General features: G+C 44.3%; 5 protein-coding genes across 5 annotated transcripts; 3 read left to right on the top strand and 2 right to left on the bottom strand.

The window, feature by feature from the left end:
* Positions 1–1502: 1502 nt before the first annotated feature.
* On the top strand, positions 1503–9523 carry AK88_01551 (uncharacterized protein; the record flags this gene model as incomplete). The annotated part of the gene is made up of 3 exons (XM_012479186.1): positions 1503–8991; positions 9193–9309; positions 9423–9523. The coding sequence occupies 3 exons, from the start codon at positions 1503–1505 to the stop codon at positions 9521–9523; spliced, it is 7707 nt and encodes a 2568-aa protein (XP_012334609.1).
* A 1117-nt stretch (positions 9524–10640) lies between these two features.
* AK88_01550 (uncharacterized protein) lies at positions 10641–11439 on the top strand (the record flags this gene model as incomplete). Its single annotated transcript, XM_012479185.1, has 2 exons — positions 10641–10850; positions 11152–11439. 2 exons carry the CDS (start codon positions 10641–10643, stop codon positions 11437–11439), a joined length of 498 nt encoding a protein of 165 aa, XP_012334608.1.
* A 518-nt stretch (positions 11440–11957) lies between these two features.
* On the bottom strand, positions 11958–13478 carry AK88_01549 (uncharacterized protein; the record flags this gene model as incomplete). The annotated part of the gene is made up of 5 exons (XM_012479184.1): positions 11958–12154; positions 12269–12737; positions 12832–12994; positions 13110–13281; positions 13397–13478. The coding sequence occupies 5 exons, from the start codon at positions 13476–13478 to the stop codon at positions 11958–11960; spliced, it is 1083 nt and encodes a 360-aa protein (XP_012334607.1).
* Positions 13479–13847: 369 nt separating this feature from the next.
* AK88_01548 (uncharacterized protein) lies at positions 13848–18257 on the bottom strand (the record flags this gene model as incomplete). Its single annotated transcript, XM_012479183.1, has 1 exon — positions 13848–18257. One exon carries the CDS (start codon positions 18255–18257, stop codon positions 13848–13850), a length of 4410 nt encoding a protein of 1469 aa, XP_012334606.1.
* A 2552-nt stretch (positions 18258–20809) lies between these two features.
* AK88_01547 (uncharacterized protein) lies at positions 20810–22335 on the top strand (the record flags this gene model as incomplete). The annotated part of the gene is made up of 5 exons (XM_012479182.1): positions 20810–20957; positions 21148–21270; positions 21423–21600; positions 21751–21829; positions 21967–22335. The coding sequence occupies 5 exons, from the start codon at positions 20810–20812 to the stop codon at positions 22333–22335; spliced, it is 897 nt and encodes a 298-aa protein (XP_012334605.1).
* Between the last annotated feature and the right edge of the window lie 107 nt (positions 22336–22442).

The raw sequence follows: 22442 nt of genomic DNA, 5'->3' as shown, positions 1-22442 counted from the left end.
GGTTAAACCTTTTTTTTTTTTTTTTTTTTTTTTTTTTTTTTTTTTTTTTTTTTTTCGTAAAGTGCGAAATGGTGGAGTTGCCTTGGCCCGTTACCACATCCAGACATGTACATTTTAAAAAAGGGAAGAAGGACATGTTGATAAAAGAAAAGAAAAGAAGTGCGTCAGGGGGTGGGGAGTATGATGTGGCCTCTCCCACTCCAGTGCGCTCATTTTCATACTGGGGGGCGTGATACCTAACCCGAAAGGACTTCTGCTCTGGACTCGATCTGAAGCGAACGCGTGGGGGGGGAAACAAAAAAGAAGAGAAAAAAAGAACGTCAAGTGGTACAAACCTCCTCGTTCCTCTTAACAACTCAGCAGTATACCTCCCCCTTCCCAACATCGAACCTTTCGCATGATCCACCTTATGTCCACAGCACCTACAGAGTTGAGTTTTCTTTTCTCTTTCCCGTGGCGCTGCTCCATCCCATCGGGGAATGTAAAAGTGCCTCCCCTACAACCCTGGCATGTTGTTACAACTGGGGGGTTCAAGTAGGAAGGGAAAAAAAAAAAAAAAAAAAAGAAATCTACATGATCGTTAATTTTTTCATACTCGAAAAGGCGTATGTACAATTCTGCATTAGGAGATGATTCTCCATAAAATGGATTTAAAAAAAAGGAAGCGCCCCCCTTCGATCGGTGATACGAAAAAAAAAAAAAAAAAAAAAGGCAATTTAAAAAAAAGTATCACCGTTACTCCGCATATGCGCCGCAGCGAGAAGCCTTAAAAAAAAAAAAAAAAAAAAAAAATTCCCTTTGTTGTAGATCAATTTTTTTTTTTTTTTCCTCATCATGTTGCGTGACATCCATTATTAAAATTATAACATGTTTAGAGCGTATGTACGTGGTATATACGTGCGTACGTTAGAAGTATAAAATGCTACGCTGCATTATTTGGGATGTGGCGCGGACGCATATGTAATTTCCTGCGCAAGCCGCGAGGGTTTTTACATAGGAGATATTGCATGGGGACATGTAGAGTTATTCTTATTTGTATGAACACGCTTTAACGAGTGTGAAAAAGGGGGGAAAGAGTGGCCTTTGTTTTTTTTTTTTTTTTTTTTCTTCGCCACTCTTTAGGTAACCCTGCTTGTGCAGGGAACAAAGGGGGCACTGCATCTTTTTTTCTTTCCTCTTTTTTTTGCCAGTCCCAACGAGGGCAAGGCGCGATCACGCATATGAAAATTATATGCATTCGCGTGCGCGGCGTATTGCTCTGAAGAGAAGCCGTGGCACTCCAGCTGGGGTGTAAAACCAAAAAAGACTTTGTCCCCCCCCTCCCCATCTCATCACATACACGGATGCACGCTCCATATAGGGGTTGTGTCTTTTCCGACCGAGATTGTTTTTTTTTTTTTTTTTTTTTCACACTTACGTATAACTGAGCTCGCTCCATTCTCGGCCTACCTCCAACTACGTTGAGTGCGCCCTCCCCCAACTACGCCGAGTGAAGACCCACCATGTACGACATCAACAAGGCGGTGAGTGTGGAGGTGCGGAGTGCCGAGTTGGGTGTCCTGAGCAGCGAAGAGTTGAGGAGGATTTCCCTCGGCAAGTACGAGAACGAGTTGTTAGAATATGAAAAAAAGCACTCCAGTGGAGTGACCTCTAAAATATTTTTTGACCCCAAATACGGAACCATAGATGCGAGACAAATATGTAGTGTCTGTTTCGAGAGACATGAGAATTGTGTAGGTCATATAGGTCACTTGGAGTTTACCTTGCCTTTGTTTAACCCGCTTTTTTATAAAGACTTGTGTGAGTTGCTTGGCCTAGTTTGTTTGAACTGCTACAAGGTGTGTTGCTCGGAGGATACCTTTTTTTTGTTAAAGCATATTTACCAGTTGAAGGCTCTGAACGAGATCGAGAGTTCCAACAGGATCGTTTGTAAGAGGAGCTACGACAAGGAGTACATCGTGGGCCAGATTGCACAATTATACCGGAGAGTTTGTGAAGCGGAGCAGCATAACGGCCATGATGAGACCAGCGGCAAGAACGGTGTGAATGAAGCGGGCGAGCCGAACTATGCCAGTGAGACGGACGAGGGGGAGGGGGCCGAGGTCCATTTAAAAAAGCTCAAGGAGAAAATTAAAGAATTCAACTTCGATGCGACCAAGCTGGCCTTTGAGTCCAACTACAACTACGAGGAGTACCTGCAACTCACCAAGACCCTCAAAGTAATAATGAAAAGGAGTGGGCGTTGCCCGTCCTGCAAGTTCAAGAGAAATATATCATCTAGGATGTCACAGAAGAGGGACACCATTAATTTCGTGGGATTGTATCTTCAGAATTCGTTTTTAAAAAAGTACATGCAGGGGGGGAAGAAGCGGGGGAAGGGCGAGGGCCCCGTGGGTGCCGAGGAGGAGCTGGAGGAGATGGTAGAGAGGGAGGAGGCCGGGGAGTACTTTTACGGAGGCGCCAATGAGGAGGGCATGGCTTCTGCTGCCACCCCTGTCCATGCCGCTGCTGTGGATGCCGCTATGGATGACGGGAGCACGCCGGCGCGGGAGAGCCTCCCTGACATGGCGCTGAACTATAAGAAGCGGAACGTGAAGGAGAAGAGCACGGTGCGGCTGTTCAGCTTCCAAGTGATTGACCTGTTGCAAAAAATTTTTAAAAAAAACGATCAGGACATCTTGAACCTGCTGTACCCATTCACAAAGAGGGATGGACACAAAGTGTTTTTCCTCAACGACATGGGCATCAGTGCAAACAGATTCAGAGTGAAAATGCGAGGGTTCCACAAGAAGTCTAAGATGATGAACGTGTTGAGTAAATTCAACGCTCTGCTTAAATTGTGTATCAGTGCGAAGAAGGAAATTAATTTTGAGGAGCTCGTTGAAAAAAATAAAAAAGAACTCCAATTGTATAAAGAAATGTTTTCCCTTTTCTCGATCCGCATGAAATACAAATTGAATGTGGACATCATGGATAACGACACTGAAATTACCAAGGTCGATTTTTTAAGGAGTTATGACCTCATTTTTAGAAACAAGAGTGCTTATATAAATATTTTATTTAGTAATTTGCAGGTGGCCATGAATACTTTTTTCGATGGTACGTTCGCTGCCCACTTGCCTGATGCAAAAATGAGCAACCAAGGATTAAGAGAAGTGCTAGACAAGAAGGAAGGAATGTTAAGAAAAAATATAATGGGTAAAAGAGTTAACAATTGTGCTCGTACAGTTATATCCCCTGACACTTTTATTGAAACCAATCAGATTGGAGTTCCCTTGGAATTTGCAAAAAAACTAACTATGGATGAGTGCATTACGGAAAATAATTTAGATTATGTGAAGCGACTCATTCTAAATGGACCCGACATCTACCCTGGTGCACTAAGTTACCGAGATGCAAGAGGAAACGTTTTTAAACTCTCCAAGGAGTATGAAAAAAGGGAACAGTTAGTAAAGCAGTTAGAAAAAATGGATTTGAAGAAACAATCGTCAACACTCGTATTGCATAGGCATGCACGAGATGGAGACATTGTTATTATGAATAGACAACCGACCTTACACAAATTTTCCATCATGGCTCATTTTATGAAAATTTTTCAGAGCGAAAAAGTTTTTCGTTTAAATTATGTTAATTGTAGTTCTTATAATGCTGATTTTGATGGAGATGAAATGAATTTACATCTGCTGCAAACTGCACATGCAAGGTCGGAAGCAACTCACCTTATGAACAGCGATTTTTTATTCACAAGTTTTAAAGATGGAGCTCCATTGAGGGGACTAGCACAGGATTTTATTTTGGGGGGACTCCACTTGACTTCCCTTGAGACGTTCCTCAACTACGATGAGTATTGCAACCTGCTGCAGTGTGCCCTCAACTGTTTGCTCTCGAGGAAGGACTGCTTCTTCTTTGAAAAGACGCGCTCCAGGAGGGAAGTCAGTGGTGCACGCGGGGGGGGTAGCAGCAACACCGTGCAGTCAGAAGAGGCCACCCAAGGAGAAAGCTGCGTGCGGGGAGAAAAGTGTGTGCAGCACGATGACGCGTCTGCTCCGCCGGGGAAGACGCAACAACCCACACAAACCACCTGGAAAATACGAAACCACAGCTACCTGGACCCATACGCCGTGGTGCTAAACAGAACCCACTTTACCATCGTCACGGAGGAGCCCGCCATTCTCTGCCCGCGCAAACTATGGACCGGCAAACAGCTAATCACGAGTATATTGAAAACCGTTCTAGATCGAGTTGCTGTGGAGACATATGATCAGAGGAGGGATAATGAATTCATGAAAAATTATAAAGGGATTAATTATTATGCTAAGGCTAAGACAGATCCATCCCTGTGGTCCTTTGATCCTATAAACGAGTGTGATGTGATAATTAGAAACTCCGAGTTACTTCAAGGAGTGCTGGACAAACTTCATTTTGGAGCTAGCTCAAACAGTTTTGTTCATCTGTGTTATGAATTATTTGGCCCCAAGACAGCAGCAGTTATCCTAGACTGCTTTGGTAGGCTCTTCATTAGCTTCTTACAATTGCGTGGCACAAGTCTTAGCCTATACGATTTTATTTTGAACAAGGACGCCAGGCAAGAAAAAGTTAATATACGAAAGAGGATCTCCTTCACCGGTTTTTACTTACAAAATTTATTTACCCACTCCATAGCCAAGGCTCTTAATGTAGATGTGAACAAGATGAATGCTTACAGTAGGAGTAAGTTGAATTCGTATAGCGAGAACAACGACCTCTTTGTGAATAACTTGTATAATATGTACAAGCGCAGGGGTGATTTTATGAATGATTGCCCTGGGGAGGGTTGCGTACAGAATAACACGCTGCCCACGGACAAGGGGAACAAGAAACAGAACGGGCACTCGAGTGAGACACACCAATGTGAGAAGCTGCTTCCGTCTGAGGAACACCTAGATGTAAAGGAAGAGGCCTACTTTGCCGCCCTGCTCAATAAAGAAATACAGAACCTGTTGGCGCAGGGTTCAGGGGGGAAGGAGACCCCCCACTCCTCCTCCTCCTCCTCCCTCGTGCAGCGCGCGATTGACAGAATCATCAACAGGCGCTCTCGTCATGGAAACCACCACGCCGAAGAAGAGGGTGAAGAGGGTGAAGAAACGGACGACGAAACGGATGAAGATGAGGAAGGGGAGAAGCTGAAGGGGGAGGGACCCCTGCCAAACATCCGCCGCAACACCCTACTGAGGAAACTGTTCCGGTCGTTAAGCGAACCCCGCTTCATGGTCAGCCCCAACTTTGTAGGGGACAAGGCCACCAAGGTGATACAAAAGGTCGTTCGTTTTTTGAAGAGAGCCAACTGCAGCAGGAGACTAAAGGTGTACATCTTATTTGAGTTGTTTCAAAGTAGAAGTGTGTTGAAGCACTTCCCTGCACTGGCTAGCTGCGTCAACGACCTCTCCCACGACGTGAGCAATGAGGAAATCTTGCACCACGTGCTGAGTAGCGTCAATGTGGACAGAGCTCAGGAGGGAGTGAAGCAAGGGGAGGGGGAAGGAAGTGGGGTGGCTACTGAGGAAATGCTAAACAAATTTTTACGCCTGTTGGAGGATATGGAAGATGATGGGCGAGGGTTTTTTGAAGGGAACAGTACAGATGAGCAAGAGAAAAAAGGAGAAGACAAGTACTATGAAAAGCGTGATGAACCCCCCCTTTTTTGTATAAACGAACAGGATGAACAAGTGATAAAAGATTGTTTAAAGAAAAGCTTCCCTTCCTTTATATTGAACGAGGAGATAGGAAATTTATCGTTCAATGGAAAAGACCATTATTATGAAGATTGTGTGAATAAAAAAGGAACAGAAGAGGACACGATGTTTCAATTTTATAACATGAAAGATGTATTTAACAAATTAGAATTTCTTATTCATACATACTTCCTCCAAATGAGAGGCGAGTTTGACGGAGTAATCGACTCGCTCTTCCAACCCTACCTATGTCGTGTGTCTTCAAACACCAACAACCTAATTTCAATGAATAATTTAATGAATAAATTTTTGAACAATGGATTTAGTAACATGATATTTACAGGTGCGAAAGGAAGTAAAGTGAATTATGCCATGATCTGTGGGATGCTCGATCAACAATACTTAGAAGGGAAGAGAGTCCCTAGGATGAGGTCCGGGAAAACTTTACCTAGCTTCCACAGATATGATTATGGTGCTAGAGCATGTGGGTTAATAACAGATTGCTTTTTAGAAGGACTTAGACCACAAGAGTATTTTTTCCATTGCATGTCAGGCAGAGAGGGCCTTATCGACACAGCAGTGAAGACAGCCAAGTCGGGTTATATTCAGAGGTGCTTAATTAAATGCATGGAGTCCGTTATCCTTCATTACGATGGTACCGTGAGAAATGAAGACAATTCAATTATTCAATTTTTATATGGAGAGGATGGTATAGACCCTTCGAGGATTTCTTACCTGGATGCACCAAAAGACCTTATTAACAATTACCATGTCTCGTTCAGCAAGTATCTCCTGCACGATGCGGTGGACAGGATGCAGAGGAATGAGCGTCTCTTTGGCGATATGGACCGATGGAACGGGCTGGATGGTGATGGCGGTGGTGACGACCCGCTCGAGACCCAGTTCTCGCCCTACTCCTACATGGGGGCCACATCTGAGCGCTTCCGAGAGAAGCTCCACCATACCATCACTAAAGATTTGAATCTTGCAGACTGTTATAACTTACCTGAACAGTTTGACACTCAATCTGCATCCCTGCTCAAGGCCAAGTACTTCAGATCGTTGTGTGACCCTGGTGAGTCGATTGGTATTTTGGTGGCTCAGTCGTTTGGTGAACCCGCCACGCAAATGACTCTGAACACATTTCACTTGGCTGGAACAGAAAACGTTACCATGGGAATTCCTCGACTGAAAGAAATTTTTTTATCGTCAAAGTTAACCTCTAAGCCAATGATATATGTACCCATTAAAATGGATCCACAAGGTGGTGGTACCACTACCACTGATGCAAATGCGATGAAGAATTACATTAACGAAATTGCAGATCAAATTTTAAGTACCTACAAGAGCATTTGTCTTAGTGATGTGATTTATGGGGTAGGTGTAGATCGCAAATTGATTCTGCGTGAAGCAGGGGAAAAAGAGGCTCGCATACACAATCTGCAAGTGGTTAGCATGAAGGGGGAAGAACAACAGTACGATACTTGTGCCGCTTCAGATGGAGGAGATGTACAAGCAGCGAAAGTTATGAACGCATTACAAAACACACAGCTGAGTTTTGAAGTGGAGAAGGAATGGAAGTACGAGATTGTTATTCAATTTGAAAACCTAGACCACTTCTGCAAAGTGAATAATCATTTAACTATACAAATCATTTTAAGTAGAGCAGTCAACTGTGTCTTGTGTTCAGTTCTTAATAAAATTCAGGAGAGCCTACTCACTTATAACATGCGACACGTGCACTCCTTCAACCATGAACACTACGATGAGCTGTTTGAATTCGTTTGCGCCAAGATGAAAGAGGAGTTTAATTTTAACGTACAAAAGTTTGAATATAAGAATGACGAGGATAAAATTAATGCTAAATTAAAATTGATGTCTTCGAGAGGAGGACCTACTGGGGCCACAAACGAGGCCGATGCGGATGTCGTACGGGATGAAAATCATATAGGGGAGGAAGACTATTATAACAATGGGGCGGTGGGTGCCTTTGCCAAAGGGGCCAGTGGAGCAGGTGCTTCGAGGAACTATGAGAATGAAGGAGAAGAAGATGTGCTAAGTGACCACATGGATGGAAACACGTTTGCACGTGACAGCGACAATGATCACCGTCACGATGATGGTGAAGGAAATGACACCGAGGAGGAGGAGGCAGAAGATGGGTATGGCGCGCAGGATGGAGGGCAAAAACACAGCAGCAGTGAATCGGAGGAGGAGGGGGATGGAGACCCAGATTCTCCCTCTGAGGAGGATAAAGACTACGACGAAAGTGAGAGAAGCGAAGGGGACTTAGAGGAGGAGGAGGAGGCTGCCATCGAGCAGGAGGAGGCTACCAGTGAGGGGGAGCAGCATAGCGAGGAGGAGTCGCTCAACGAGGAGGACCCGCTGAAGGAGGAAGCGGAGGACGACGAGTTTGGCCAGGGTTTAGGGACGAGCGACAGAAAGGTGCCCGCGGAAGAGAGTTGCAAGAAGGGCAAGACGAACGGGTCCCCCCTGTCTGAAAGATCCACATCGGCGGAGCGGCTGGGGGAAGAACCTTACACAGAGGAGAGTGCGAACCAGTCAGATGACCACCCAGGAGTAGGAAATTGCGATGGAGAAGTACCTTACCGTGATGATGAAAATGAAGACAAGCAAGAAGATGAAGAGGAGTGGGAAAAACGAATCGCCAAAGATTTTGCAAATCTTCCATATGATTATAAAAATAACGTGAATTTAAAAAACGACCATGACGAGGAGGAAGACGATGAAAGAATGGACAGAGAATACGGAACAGAAAAAATGAAAAATGAAAATAAAAAATGGGTAAAAAGTATAATTGAAAAATTGAAGTGTAGCTTATTATGCTTCATAAAGAATATAAGTTTTTCCCCAGTGACCTGGATCTTAAAATTTGAAATCGGATGGAATGTTAATTTCTTCCCTCATCCGATTGACTTTTTAAGTTACGTCAAGACAGAACTGGCGAAAGAAATTCTTTTTAAAGTGAAGGATCTCAACAACCCTAAAGTGCTTAAGGGGAAAGATATAACGCACACCGGTGCTGAGTATGAATTACAGATTGAAGGAAAAAATATTTTCAAACTTTATAACATCAAGGATAAGTTCATTGACAAAACTAAATTGTACTGCAACGACATTTACACCATCGTGAAGACGTATGGAATTGAGGCCGGCAGACTTTGCATTACCAAGGAGCTGAAGAAAGTTTTTGAAGCCTACGGAATTCAGATTGACTTTCGTCACCTGTCCTTCATTAGCGATTTTATGACCCACACGGGTAAGGAGAAAAGAAGTGGCGGTGGCAGTGGTGGCGGAAGCGGCAGCGGAAGTGGCAGCCGAAGTGGCAGCGGAAGTGGCAGCGGAAGTGGCAGCGGAAGTGGCAGCGGGTGGGGGAACCACGCCCCTCATCTCCATTCAAAACCGCTTTACATTCATCTTCCGACTCATATATACATGCTGCTTCTTTTTTTTTTTTTAGGTGACCTGAAATCGTTCAGCAGACACGGACTGGGATCCTTCCGCAACGTCTTCCACAAGATGAGCTTCGAGTGCGCTACGAACTTCCTCACGCAGGGCTGCGTGCACAACTCAGTTGGTAAGTGGACAATCGTGTGCAGACGTGTGTGTATGCAAGCGTTCTTTTACGCGTGTGCAAAATTTGCTCATTGCCCTTTTTTTTTCTTTTTCCCCACCCTACCCTCTTCGCAGATTACCTGTCGACCGCCTCCAGCAGTCTCTTCTTTGGCAAGCCCATCAAGGTTGGCACGAACGTTGCTGACATCGTGACGCACATCGAGGGATCCGCCTGAGCGGCCAAACTTTACATTTGGCATTTCGCATGTCGCTCGTGACATTTGTCCCTTTTTTTTTTTTTTTTTTTTTTTTTTTTCCTGACGAATACGGCCGAGCTGGCAATTCCGCTTTGTGCCCATTTCGTACCCCTCTGCGACAACTTCAACTTTTTAAAAGAAAAAAAATATATATATACATATATATATATGTACATATGTAGTACATGTGGCGGGCGCACCTATGTGTATGCCTTGGTACACTTATCACCCCCTGTTAATTGGGAGCATTCACGCGGAGTGATCAGGGTGGGCCCCCTCTGTCGTTCGGTCGTTCCGTTGTTCCGCTTTGCAGTGATACTGTACACAGCACAACCCTGCTGCTCCATCGTTAAGAGGTAGAGGGTATACTTCCACCGGTAGGTCCTGTCCTACACCCCTCCACACACATAGGGTGCATCCTTAACGGTTTATCTTTGCTGCGCGCGGGGCCAGCCAACGGATTCGTTTTTTCCCCTGTTCACAATTTGTTTTGAGTCAAGTACCCGTCTGTCCCTTATGACACGAACAGGAAATTTACTCCCAATCACATTTCACACGAAAAAAGGGGCTATATGCGCGGTAGGGCCTTTTTTTGGTAATTGTGCTTTTCTCCCCCCACCAATTTATATGTTTCAAACGGGATTGTTTTTTTTTTTTTTTTTTTTCCAACGGGGTGGTGTCCTTTTTATATTCACGGGAGAGAAAAGCCAATTGGCGAGAGGACAATTACGCCAGCGCATGTACACGTTCAACTTGTGCCTTTTCTGTATTCCCGCTTCAGGAACACAAACGTGTTAAATGGATAACACTAGCGCGGGAGAGTATATAGCTTGTGGAGAAAAGGCAGAAAACCTTTTTTTCCCCCAACGCGGGGTGGTAATGGACCACGAGAGGGCATAAAATGAACTGCACCAAAAAAAAAAAAAAAAAAATATGCCTTTTTTTGTATGACTTGTTCAGAATTTTTTTTTTTTTTTTTTTTTCCCTATCCCATTGGGCTTTTAGCAGCCAATCCGTTCTGTCGCTAAGCAGTGTTCTTTTCCTCCCAACCCATTTGCATAACCCTTGAGAGGAAAAGCCCTCCAGAAGCACAACGATGGCAAAAAAGGGGAAAGGGAAAAAAAAGGACGATGACTCGCTTGGCGATCAGCCAGTGGAAGAAATGAAAGCGGACGATGATAAAGAAGAACATGGGATTACGTCCACCGGCACTAACATGAATGAAGAGGGAAGCGGCCCCACACAGGGTTATGTAGACCCCAAGACGTACAACAAGTTCAAAAACGACGGCTCGTTCTTGGCTCAGGTGAGTAAAAAAGAGGTGGCAAAGGATGTCGCAAATGATGTTTTCCCCCTGTCGAGCGAGAACATTGTTGTAAATGCGCAAAGGACATACATAGTGTGATAAAAGCTGTTCCAATTTCGTTCATGGTCTCCACTCCACTACTTTCATATTTTTTTTTTCCCGTTCCCAATTCTCCACTGTGTGTTGGCAAGCTTGTTTTGTATGAGGACACATTCCATCATCGCCTTGTGTACATATATCACGTTTGCAATTCCTGCTGAGCCGTTTTTTTTTTTTTTTTTTACCGACCTGCCCTGTGCAGGTGCTAGCGCTCCAGAAGAAAAAAAAGGTGAGGAAGATAAAGGAGGCTGAGGGAACAGACGGGAAAAAGAAAAAGAAGTCCAGGAAGACGTCTTCCCAGCAGGGGGATGATGAAGAGGACGCTGAAGCAGAGAACGACAAAAAGGAAAAGCACGCCAAAACAAATGAAGAGGATGAGGAAGACGAAAGAGAAGTAGCTATAAAAAATGAGTACATTGAAAAGATTAACAAAATGAAGGAGGAGGGTCTTTTCACGGACAAGGGGATCGGAGCTGGGATGGTTAAGTGAAATGTGGGGAGGCACAAGAAGACCCACCACGCAGTACCCACCACCGGTGGGAGTCTCTCCCTCTTTTGTTAAGTTATCTCGCCAGTTCGGTGAAGTTCCGCGCTTCGCTTCGCTGCGCTATTTTTTTTTTTTTTTTTCCTGACCCATGTGTGCAACAAAGTTGGAATTAATTTCCTCCACTGTTTTTTTATTTCCATTGTGGATGTAGTATTATTCGCGGCCGTCATGCAAAAAATAACATAAAATAAAATAAAACAATTCGAAAAGGTGCAACTCCTTTACACAGTAACCCCCTCTACAACGTTGCAAAGACGTGGTTTGTGCTTTTCCCCCATATGAGCGAAACAGCTGGACGGGGTCATATTCTCAATAGGAGGAATAAAAAAAAAAAAAAAAAAAAAAAAAAAAATGATAAATAAACGGGCGTTGCATTCTCCCTCTTGCGGTGCAACAAACAAAAATACAGGTGAGTGAAACGATTGTGGAGGGAACGTCTCTTCTCTTCTCTGGTCACCCCGTCAGGAGCCTCCACTTTGAGCCATCAGAAAGGCATGAAACTTTTCCGTTAAGTTTTTGTACTTGTCCAATTTTCTTTTCTCGAATATTTTTTTCAGTTCCATCTCTTGCGCGGGTCCCCTTTGCAAAAAAATCCTCGCCAGGCAGACATCCTCCTTTTTTATCTTCTTGTCGTCGAGGAAGATCAGGTTGGGCACGTCTGCGTGGGGTGGCATACGTCGAGCGATGTGAGTGGCACCGTGCGCAATGCATAACGCCTCGCCACACACAATGTGTTACACTTTGTCACGCCCACACCGCGTGCAGGACTTACTCGCAACTAGGTACCTAGAGGCGTGCCTGATTTTGCTCACGAAGGGGTTGTTTTTAACGAGGAGAGTTCTTAACTTCCCCAGCTGTCTTAACAGAATGATGAGTTGACACAGAAATGAAATTTTTTTTCGTGTCAGTTGGTCCATCGGCGCGATATTTTGGTGGTACTTCACACGTTGGGGGGATTCCTTTTTGCACGCGTCCTCTGGGGAGTCCTCACGGAGGTGTAAAAATTCATCAAGGGGGGTGGCTGTACCGTGCGTGGTAGCCTCGTCAGGTCGCATTGCCTCCTTGTCCTCTTCCCCCAAATGGTGAAGGATACCAGAAGAAGCGCCCCCCGCCTCCTCCTCCTCCACGTTGTGAACAAATTCCTTGAGTCGATCAGAGTCTATCCCATCGTGGAAGTTCAAGTGGTTGTCCGACAGGTCTAGGTGGGAGAGGTTCTGCAGTTTTGCAACTTCCGCGATGTCCTACGAGGGGAGAACAGCGACCACGCTGCTATGTGCACGCTGCCATGTCGGCGCAGCCATGTTGACGCTCCTTTGTCTGCGCTGCGTTCCCCACCTCGATCTGCTCGAGCAGGTTGTGAGAGACGTTGAGGGTTTGGAGCCCCTTGAGGTGGCCGAGGTTCTCAAGTCTCCTAATTCTGTTGTGTGACAAATTTAAAATCACCAGGGAGGTGCACTCTAAGTTTTGAATGGAGCTGATGTCGTTGTTTTGGAGGTACCTGTAGTAAGGGGGGGTGGGGATACTTCCCTCTCATGTGGAGAGGAGGAGCAGAGTAGAGCTACTATTTTTTTTTTTTTTTTTGTAGGTGTACATATGCTTGCTCTGTTCCTTACAGGGCCCGCAGGTTGACGAGTGCTCCCAAATTTTGAATCTCCTTTATGCAGTTGTTGTTGAGGAAGAGGCACTTGAGGTTGGCGAAGGATGCCAGGCCACCGATGTTATGAAAGCCCTTCATGTGTAGGTAGAGCACTTCGTTCAACTCGTCCGTTTCGTACAGGTTGCTTTCTGGAGGGGTGGGGAGGGGGGAGAGAGACAGGCAATTGTGGGGAAGCGCAAAAGCCACGCTACACGTGGGGTTGCCCGGCCAACCCACCACTGCAGCTGCCTTACACAAACCCACCTCTGCATATTTTCTTCACCTCCTCGTAGGTCATGAGCTTCTCCGCCCCATGCGCGGCTCCCACGACCTCTTCCTCCTCCATGTGGTCAGCGTACGGGGTCGCGTTTGCGCAGATGCGGACGCATGCAACGTCGCGTCGTTTTGCGGGGCGCACGGTAAAGGAAGAGTTTTTTTTTTTTTTTTTTTTTTTTTTTCCTGTCCCTGTGGTAGGGGGGAGAAAAGTTAGACAAATGGAGACAAGTCTCTTTGGGGAATGACGTGAGGGACATACATGTTATAAAAAAAAAAAAAAAAAAAAAAAAAAAAATTTCCACGTTTATCCTTTTGACTAGCCATTTAAAACGGCTACTCTATTGTGTGCGTGAGATTGCGCGTGCGTGTGTGTGGCCTCGCGGTGGCGCTATGCAATGGCCAGGTAAGGCAAGCGACAGGCACATACGCAGGCGTTGGTTTACATCGTCACCGCGACGTAGGGATTGGCTTGCTCGTGTATTTTTTCCTCTGCGTCCTGTTGTTCTCCTCCTGCTGCTCCCTGTTGGCCCCCGTGCTGATCGCCCTGGAACCGACCCGGGTTAAGAGTGATGCATTTGGTTATGTCATTTGTCTTGTAGATACCGATCATCCTATCACAAAGCTCGAACATTTGATTTCGTAAAGAAATGACAATGAACTGGGCATCGCTAGTCTTGGTTTTGATGTAGTGTGAAATGATAGAAACATTTTTGAAGTCGAGTGCAGCATCGATCTCGTCCATGAAGTAAATTGGGTTTGGCTTGAAGTAATGAAGAGCAAAGACAAGAGCTAAGGAGCTGAGAGTTTTTTCTCCTCCTGAAAGATTCTGTATATGCTTCCAACTTTTTTTTGGAGGTCGAACAGAGAAAAGAATTCCTTCATTAAAAATTTCAGAAGAATCAATTATTTCCAATTCAGCATCTCCACCTACAGCTATCATTTGGTACATTTCTTTTAGCTTGGCCGATATAATATTGAATGCGAGAAGGAATTCCTTCCTTCTTTTATTGCATAGGTTATCGTAATGCTTTTTTAATTTATCCTTTTTCTTCCTCGACTTGTGTACATCCTTTTTCCTTTTCATATAATCATACAGCTTTACATTGTAGTCTTTGAAGACCTTAAGGTTGGGGGCCTTCTTTTGCAACAAGAGTAGCTTGCTGTTTAATTTGTGTTCCATTTCCTTTCTGTTCATGTCTTGCAGCTGCGTTTCCGTGACGTCTGCGTAATTGTACTCGGTTTCTAAATCGGTCCAGTCTTCATGGTCGCACGCGAGGTCCTCCAGGGCTTTGAGTTCCTCATCCTGGTCCTGGTCTCGCTCGCGTGCATCACGGCTTCCATCATCGCGTTCGTGGTCGCGCCCGTCGCCACTTCCATCTTCGCTACCATCATCACTTCCTCCATCACTTCCTCCATCACTACCGCCATCACTACCGCCATCACTACCGCCATCACTACCACCACCACTACCGCCATCACTACCACCACCACTACCGCCATCACTACCACCACCACTACCGCCATCACTACCACCACCACTACCGTGTTGGCTGTCCTCCTCCCCTGAGCTGGCGCGACACCGCCTGTTTTCCACGACGACCCGGTCGGCCTGCTCGATGAGGCGCGTGTACTCCTCAATTTTCCCTTCATAAGCGACACCCCTGAGTCTCAGCTGCTCAATTTCTTTTTGTAAATGTTCTGTCTTGTACACTAGATCCACATTCTCTAGATCCTTCTTAGAAACGTTCTCATCGATTTGTTGCTTTTTCTTTTGGTTCTGCTCCATTTGGGCTTGCACTTTGTTCAGCTCCTTTTCCATCTGTTCAATTTGTTCATAAACGATACTCCCTTTTGCTTCAAGATCCTTCAACTCATTCTCCAATTCCTTTTCATTTTTTTCATATTCCTCAATCTCATCTGTAAATTTAAGTATGTCTTTTTCTCCCTTTTGTAAATTGGCCAGGGCATTCACCTCTTCACTGCTGTGCTTAGCAATTTCATCCCTTGTAATATTTAATTGTCTCTCCGCATGCAAAAACTTACTTTTAAGTGTTTTTTTCTTTTCTCCTCCAACGTTCTGTAGTTGTTCATAATACATTTTGACTTTACTTTCTTGTGCTTTGAGTAGAATTTCAATTTTATTCTTCTCGTTATTTTTTTCTTCTATCATTTCTTTAATCGATTCGAGTTCTCTTTTTTCTTCCGGAGTGAGTTCAGGTACATTTGAATTTTGTAGCTGCCCTTCAATATCCTTCAGTTGCTTTTTACAATTTTCAATTCTCTTCTTAGCAATTTCAACCTTACACTCGTTATCTTCAATGAGTGTTTTAACCTCTTTTATTTCGTTGAGGAGATTTGCCTTTCTCATTTTCAGCTGGTCCATATGTTTGTTTGCCTCTTTAATGTCTCTTTCAGTTTTGTCCACATCCTTTTGGTCATACTGAGATGGGGCAGCTTCTGCTCTAAAGAATGTATTGGTCGCTTCAGTCTCTTCACTGCCTTCTGTTGTACCTCCGCTTCCGCAACTCTTACGCGCAGATGATCTTCTCCCTGACTCACCACTTGACTCTTTCCCTTGTTTGTTCATAACACCTCCACCACATATTCGACCATCATTTTCGATAAGCTCTCCCCCTACAGTCACGACCCTCCTTTTGTGAGAATATCCTATCACGTGTGCCTCCTCCAGGGTGTTCGCCACGAGGGTATCCTTAACAGCATAGTAGAAACAGATTTTGTATTTGTCCTCTTTAAACCGAATGAAGTCAATAAGTCTGTGTACATTTGGAAGGAGAGGGGTGTAATTTTCCTCCTGTTTTTTCATCACTGGTAATAAATTATTTTCTAAAATGGAGAGAGACAAAACATTTACTCGTCCTGAGTTATGTTTCCTCATTTGTTCAAAGAGTAACACAGCGTCATGTGGTTTGTCCACCACCACAAAGTCGGTACAATTATTCCCTGCGATAAGAAAAGCTTTTTCATATTTTGGGTCTATGGAACCCAAATCTCCAAGCATGCCATGAATCCCTTTAATCTTTGTCTTCTTCAAATGGTATATGAGTTCATGTAACTTGTTCATACTTTTATCTGTACTAAAATCCTTCTTCATCGTTTCATACATAACTGTTAGGTTAACAAGTTTGTTTGTCACTTGTTCTGTTTCATTATCTACCTCAGTTAGCAGTCTCTCCTTCTCATGTAAAATTTTTTTTTTTTCTAATTCCACTTTGTTCATATGTTTCAACTGTACATCCAATTCCTTCATTTCATTTAACACTTTTCCCTGTACATATTTTAACTTTTCTTCGTGAGCTAAAAATTCCTTTTGCTTCTTTTCTATGAGGTTACATCTGTTATTATACTCAGATGTAACTTTAACCATATCATCATAGGTCTTTTGAAGAGGAGCTAATTTTTTTTCTTCATTTGAATAAATGGTATTAATTTTATCTGTGTCCATTTTTATTTCTTCATTGTACCTTTCCATTTCCTCTTCACATTTCTCGAGTTGTCTCTCCAATTTAGGAATCGCTTCTCTTTTCAAACCATTTAAAATATTCTGTTTATCTTCAATAATGCTTTTATAAAGAGGTATATCTTTTTCCCTCAGTTGTTCTCTCTTAACATAAAGGTTTTGTATCTTTTGTACGACAATTACAATTTCTTTTTTTACATTTTCATGCTGAGTTGTTAACAGTTTGAATTCATTATCTACTTTATTTTTACTCTTTACAATTTCACTTTCTTCATGTTCGAGAACACCTAAAACAGTATTCATTTCTTTTCTCTCCTTAAGTAATTCTGCATATACAATATTGTGTTGTTTTTTTTCTTTCATATACTTGGCTAACTCTTCTTCTTTTATTAAAATTTTTTTAGCTAATTCATGTTTGTCTTTTTTAACTATTAATATGTGTAGCTTGTATGTAAATTTTTGTAGTTGCACATAATACTTTGCTTCTTTTTTGGGTCCAGCTAGTTCTTTTAATTCGTTATACACATGTTTGAGTCGATTTACCTTCTCCTGATATACTTCTTCACACCTCTCCAACTCCTCTAAGCTTTTGTTTATTCCTTCTATGTAACAGTTGGTACCTATGATTTCTTCTAAATATTCAAGGAGCCCTTCTTCGTTTTTCGTTCCCTTGGGGCTCATTTGTGAGATTTGTTCTACTTCCCCTTGCAGGATCAGGAAGCGATTGTTCCTGAGGTCTATTCCGTGGTGGAGCAGCAGGTCGAACACCTCCTTCTGTGTCACGACCTTGTCGTTTATGCGGTACCTCGATTGGTTATCTGCTGTGGCCTCCCTGCTGATGGTGAAGCTGTCGGGTAGTGCAGTGGAGGGGTGGGCCGTCTCCTGCCACTTCTCTCCCCCCCCCTCCTCCGCGATGGTCCTGAACTGGATGGACACCTTCGTGTACTCATTGTGCATGGAGTACTTGGAGCTGTGAATGAGATCACACAACTTGTTCTGCCGGATCTTCTTCGCGCGACGACCAAACACAAACAGCATGGCGTCGATGATGTTGCTCTTCCCACTTCCATTCGGACCCACGATACAACTGAACTTTTTGTAAAAGGGTCCAATGACCTTCACTCCCGAGTAGCTTTTAAAATTTTCTAATATGAGTCTGTCAATTATTATCCTCGAGCCTTTCCTCTTCTCTGTGCTCAGCGTGTGTCTTCTTAATCCGCCCGTGACGTCCTTCTCCGCTGCGCTGGACAAATGGTATTCTGCTGAGCGCTCTGCTTCCCCTTCGTTCATGATGCTTAGCGTCTGTTCGTTCGCTGCATCGTCTTCAGCCAAGAGCTCCTTCGCCTCCACGACGCTGACGACGTCTCTCATGTTGGCGGCGTTTAAGCGGTAGCGTTTAAGCGGTAGCGTTTAAGCGGTAGCGTCTGAACTTGGCCTGCAGTTGCACCTCTTTCGTTTCACGTGCACCGCGCGGGAGTCCTTAGAGACTCTTCGCAATGGTCTTGTACTGGGCCTTCCCCTCGTGGGTTCCCTCTTTCGTGGTGATGCTCCCGTAGGTACCCTTACGGATGGCGCTGGTGAGACTTTTTTTTTTTTTTTTTTTTTTTTTCTTGGCGCGTTCAGAGAGGGCGGTACTGATCCGCAACTCTCTAGCACATGGACGCACTTATTATCCTTCGCTCAGGTGTGTATAACTTTGCTTAGCTTATCCTTTATTAGGTTCGCCCTTTTTTTTTTTTTTTTTTTTCGCTTTTGTTTTCCTCCCTCCTGTTAGCCGTACCGGCGTGTACACTCTCTTTCCGTGTGTGCGTGGAGATCCCTCCGCGCAAGACTCCCGGGCGACGGCGTCGACAATTTAACCGTCCCCCTCCCGTATTTTCCTGTCTTGGGATCCCCATTCAAGGGGCCTTCACGGGGAGGATAAGAAGGGGAAGGAGGGAGAGGGAAAATCGGTTGCGCTGATGCGTAGAATGGAGATGGGGAAAGTGGGCTTCAAGTTTTCCAAGGAGGGAAGCATGAAAAAAAAAAAAAAAAAAAAAAAAAATCATAAATACACACTTACATACCCTTACGTGTGCCTACATAAAGTTCACGCGAGGTCGGAGCGTCGCATTGGGAACCCCCCCCTTTCTTGCCTCAGTCTGGAGAGAGAAGCTCAACCGTTTTACCGAGTGCTGGAGGTACGCTCCGTGTGTGTTGTGTCATAATGCATGCTGGCACACGCACGCGCAGTGCTCCCAGGAGTGAGCCGCCCCGACTGACCTGACCTCTTTCGCCAACCTTAATACTAAGAAGAGCGCGTATTGGCAGTTGTAAATGTGTTTCGCAAATGCGTTTTTATGGTGGCACCGGGGGGAAGAACAGTGTGTGTATGTGTGGGAGGATAGCACCCGGCATGAATGAGAAAGATTGGAGATTCACAACTGGGTTCACGCTTTTTTTTTTAAGCACTAACATGCTCGTTCATTTTTAATTTTCCCAAATGTTACGGCGCAGCAGGGGGTGGGGGTGTTATTTTCCCCAGTTGGAAATTTGAGAGGTGCGAGAAGTGGGGGAGTTACAAGTGTAACCATCCGTGGTGTGTGTGTAGGGGTCCAACAAAGGGAGAAAAGAAAAATTACCCCCACTTGGCATGCTACACGTATGGAAGAAAACCTCATTTTGCGCGTACATATCGATAGCGTTTTGACGTACCCACCAGTTATGTTCTCCCTTTAAAAGGAAGAGAGAAAAAAAACATTATTCAGTTTGCCTCAACAAGGGTTGGACCCCCTTTTTTTACTCATTTTTGCCTGAACCGTTCAGGTGAAAATGGTTACGGGGAATATATATGTACATATTTTTTTTTTCCGTTGTATATTATAAAGGCTGGATGAGTCTGTTAGCCATTGTGTTTTTTTTTAATTTGGACGTCATTTTATGGTCTTTCTTAGAAGTAAATTTTTTTTTTCGTTAAAGAAGAGACACATTTGTAACCACACCTTGTCCCATTTAACAACTCGGTGTGGCTGTCCAGGTGGGGAACTTTCATTGGTGGTCTGGTCTGTTCAACGTCTCCACACCGTCATGCAGCTGTGTAGAAGTATCTCTAACTGCACATGCACACAACTTCGTTCCATACGTGACTTGCCCCCCATCCATTTGTCGCAAAAAAAAGGGGAAAAGGGGGTGGACTCTAAAGATGAAGTCGATAAAACCTTATAAAGGGAGAGACGTGTCACACCGTGCATAGCACGTGAAAAAAAAAAAAAAAAAGGAGTAATAAAGCTATTTTACATATATATTTGCCCTTTCAAAAATATACATAATGACTATATTTTCCCCTCACCGGGGAAAAGTCGATGTGGAAAACAGTCTCCTCAAAAATATGCCTGAACAGTCAGGTAATATTGTGGAACACAAACTTTGTAAAGTTTTTCATCAAACAAGGAAAATTTGAAAGAGGAATCACATCCGGGGTGACAAAACTAATTGTATATAAAAAATTCCTGAGACTTGGAAAAAGAATGGTATTGAAAGAGTTGTTTTGTGCCGGTTTGTAGTTAAATTAAACAGCTCTTGTGAATGCGGCAAAAAGTTGTGCCAGAATTGGGCACGGATAGGAAAAATAACGCATATGCAGGCAGCCAAATGGTAAAAAAAAAAAAAAAAAAAAAAATTAGGCGGAATATTGCCAAAGCGTACTACTCTACGCTGCTTAAATCACCATTGCGTAAGAGAGGATGACAGGAAAAGTAAGATCATGGCAAAATTAAGGTGAACGTTCGATGTCATTTCGAGATCGCCATTTTTTCCCCATAACGAATTCGCTTATAACGTGTACGATACGCGCCTTCGTTGCGCGCTTAAAGAACACACGCCGATTCGCGGCCGAAGGCGTTGTGAGTTGTACATGTTGAGAAGATCCTTCCCACGAACATACAATGGAATACGAGGCAAGGGAGCTGGAAAAGAAGGCCGAACAGCTAAACAAGAAGGGATTCCTCTCTTCCTTTTTTGGGGCCGACAACACGGACGAAATGATCAACTGCTACAACTTGGCAGCCAACAAGTACAAGCTGTGCCACAAATGTAAAGAAGCATTTTTTTTTTTTGTGAGCGATTTTGGGCTGAGACGGGACGGGGTGTGTTGCAGCGCGCACGTGTGTTTATGTTGTACAGCGGTGGACTCGTTGACCCCACCGTTAGTTGTCACTGCCCTTCATTAGCATTGCTTCTCATTCACCCGCCCCCCCCCTCTGGGCAACGACCCACCTTGCAGGGAAGGAGGCCACGTCGTGCATCCTGAAGAACGCCGTTCTACACAAAAACAACAACGAGACGAGCTACTGCGCAAATGCATACTTGGAAGCGGGAAATATAGCCAAAAAATATGACAAAATGGGTATGGTGTCCACACCCCTCTTGTATGAACTGGGCATACGCACGCTTTTTTTAACGCAACGTGATTGGTTTGAGCGCATCGTTACTAGGTTGTGTGCTCTGTGCGATAGCTTTATCATGATCGCACGTCCTCCCCCCCTTTTTTCCATGCAGAGGCCATACAACATATTGAACAGGCTGTGAACATGTACGCAGCCATTGGGCGCTTCTCCAACTGCGGAAAGTGCGAAAAAAACGTCGCGGAAATTTATGAAGACCTGTACGAATATGGCAATGCGTCCAAGTATTACAAAAAAGCGGCATACTACTTCGAAATGGACGAATATTCCAAGTAATAAGTTAGCTAGCTGTTCAGCTAGCCAAAAGGAGAAATAAAAAAAAAAAAAAAAAAAAAATTGCACTTTGCGCCTTGTGTTCATGTGAAAATGTATTTTTTTAGTGGCCCCATTACAAGTGTGTCATTTTGCAACTGTTCCCATAGGTCGGCCTACACACAGTGCATCGTGAAGTATGCGGAGCTAAGTTCGCAGTACAGCGGACAGCATGAGGAGGCCATCTCGGTAAGTAATGGAGGGGTGTGTGTGGTGCTCTCCATCACGCTTGTGCGAAAATATGAACATATGATGTGTGCATACGAATGTATGATTGTTGGTTAATATACGCACATGTGTCTCCCCCTGACATTTTTCCCACGCAGATCTTCGAGAACGAAGCGGAGAAGGCCCTGAAGAGCACGCTGCTGCAGTACGGCGCGAGGGACTACTACATAAAGGCAGGCATTTTACACATCGTGCTGGGTGACCTGGTCAACGCGAAAATCTCCATCGACAAATACTGCATGAACGACCCACGTTTTTTAAATTCGAGGGAGAAAAAGTTCCTGGAAAATATTATCGAGGCTGTGACAGAACAAGACGTAGAATACTTCGAGGAAGTTGTGCACGAGTATGACCGCATCACCAAGTTGGACAACTGGAAGGTGCACTTTCTTTACCAAATAAAGTCCAAGATGAATGCTGAGCCGAATGTAGAGTTGACACCGGATGGAGCGGTGGACTTAACGTAGCATGGTGAGGCTCATCGCGTTGTGGTGCAACGTGATTTTGTGGTAGTATCGGAGAAAACCCCCCCTTGAGTCTTTTTTTTTTTTTTTTTTTTTTTTTTTTGGCGCGT

This window comes from Plasmodium fragile (assembly GCF_000956335.1).
Source record: "Plasmodium fragile strain nilgiri unplaced genomic scaffold supercont1.13, whole genome shotgun sequence".
In the NCBI taxonomy this organism is placed as follows: Eukaryota; Apicomplexa; class Aconoidasida; order Haemosporida; family Plasmodiidae; genus Plasmodium; species Plasmodium fragile.
The sequence above is the reverse complement of the archived record's forward strand: the minus strand, read 5'-3'. Positions and strand labels throughout refer to the sequence as shown.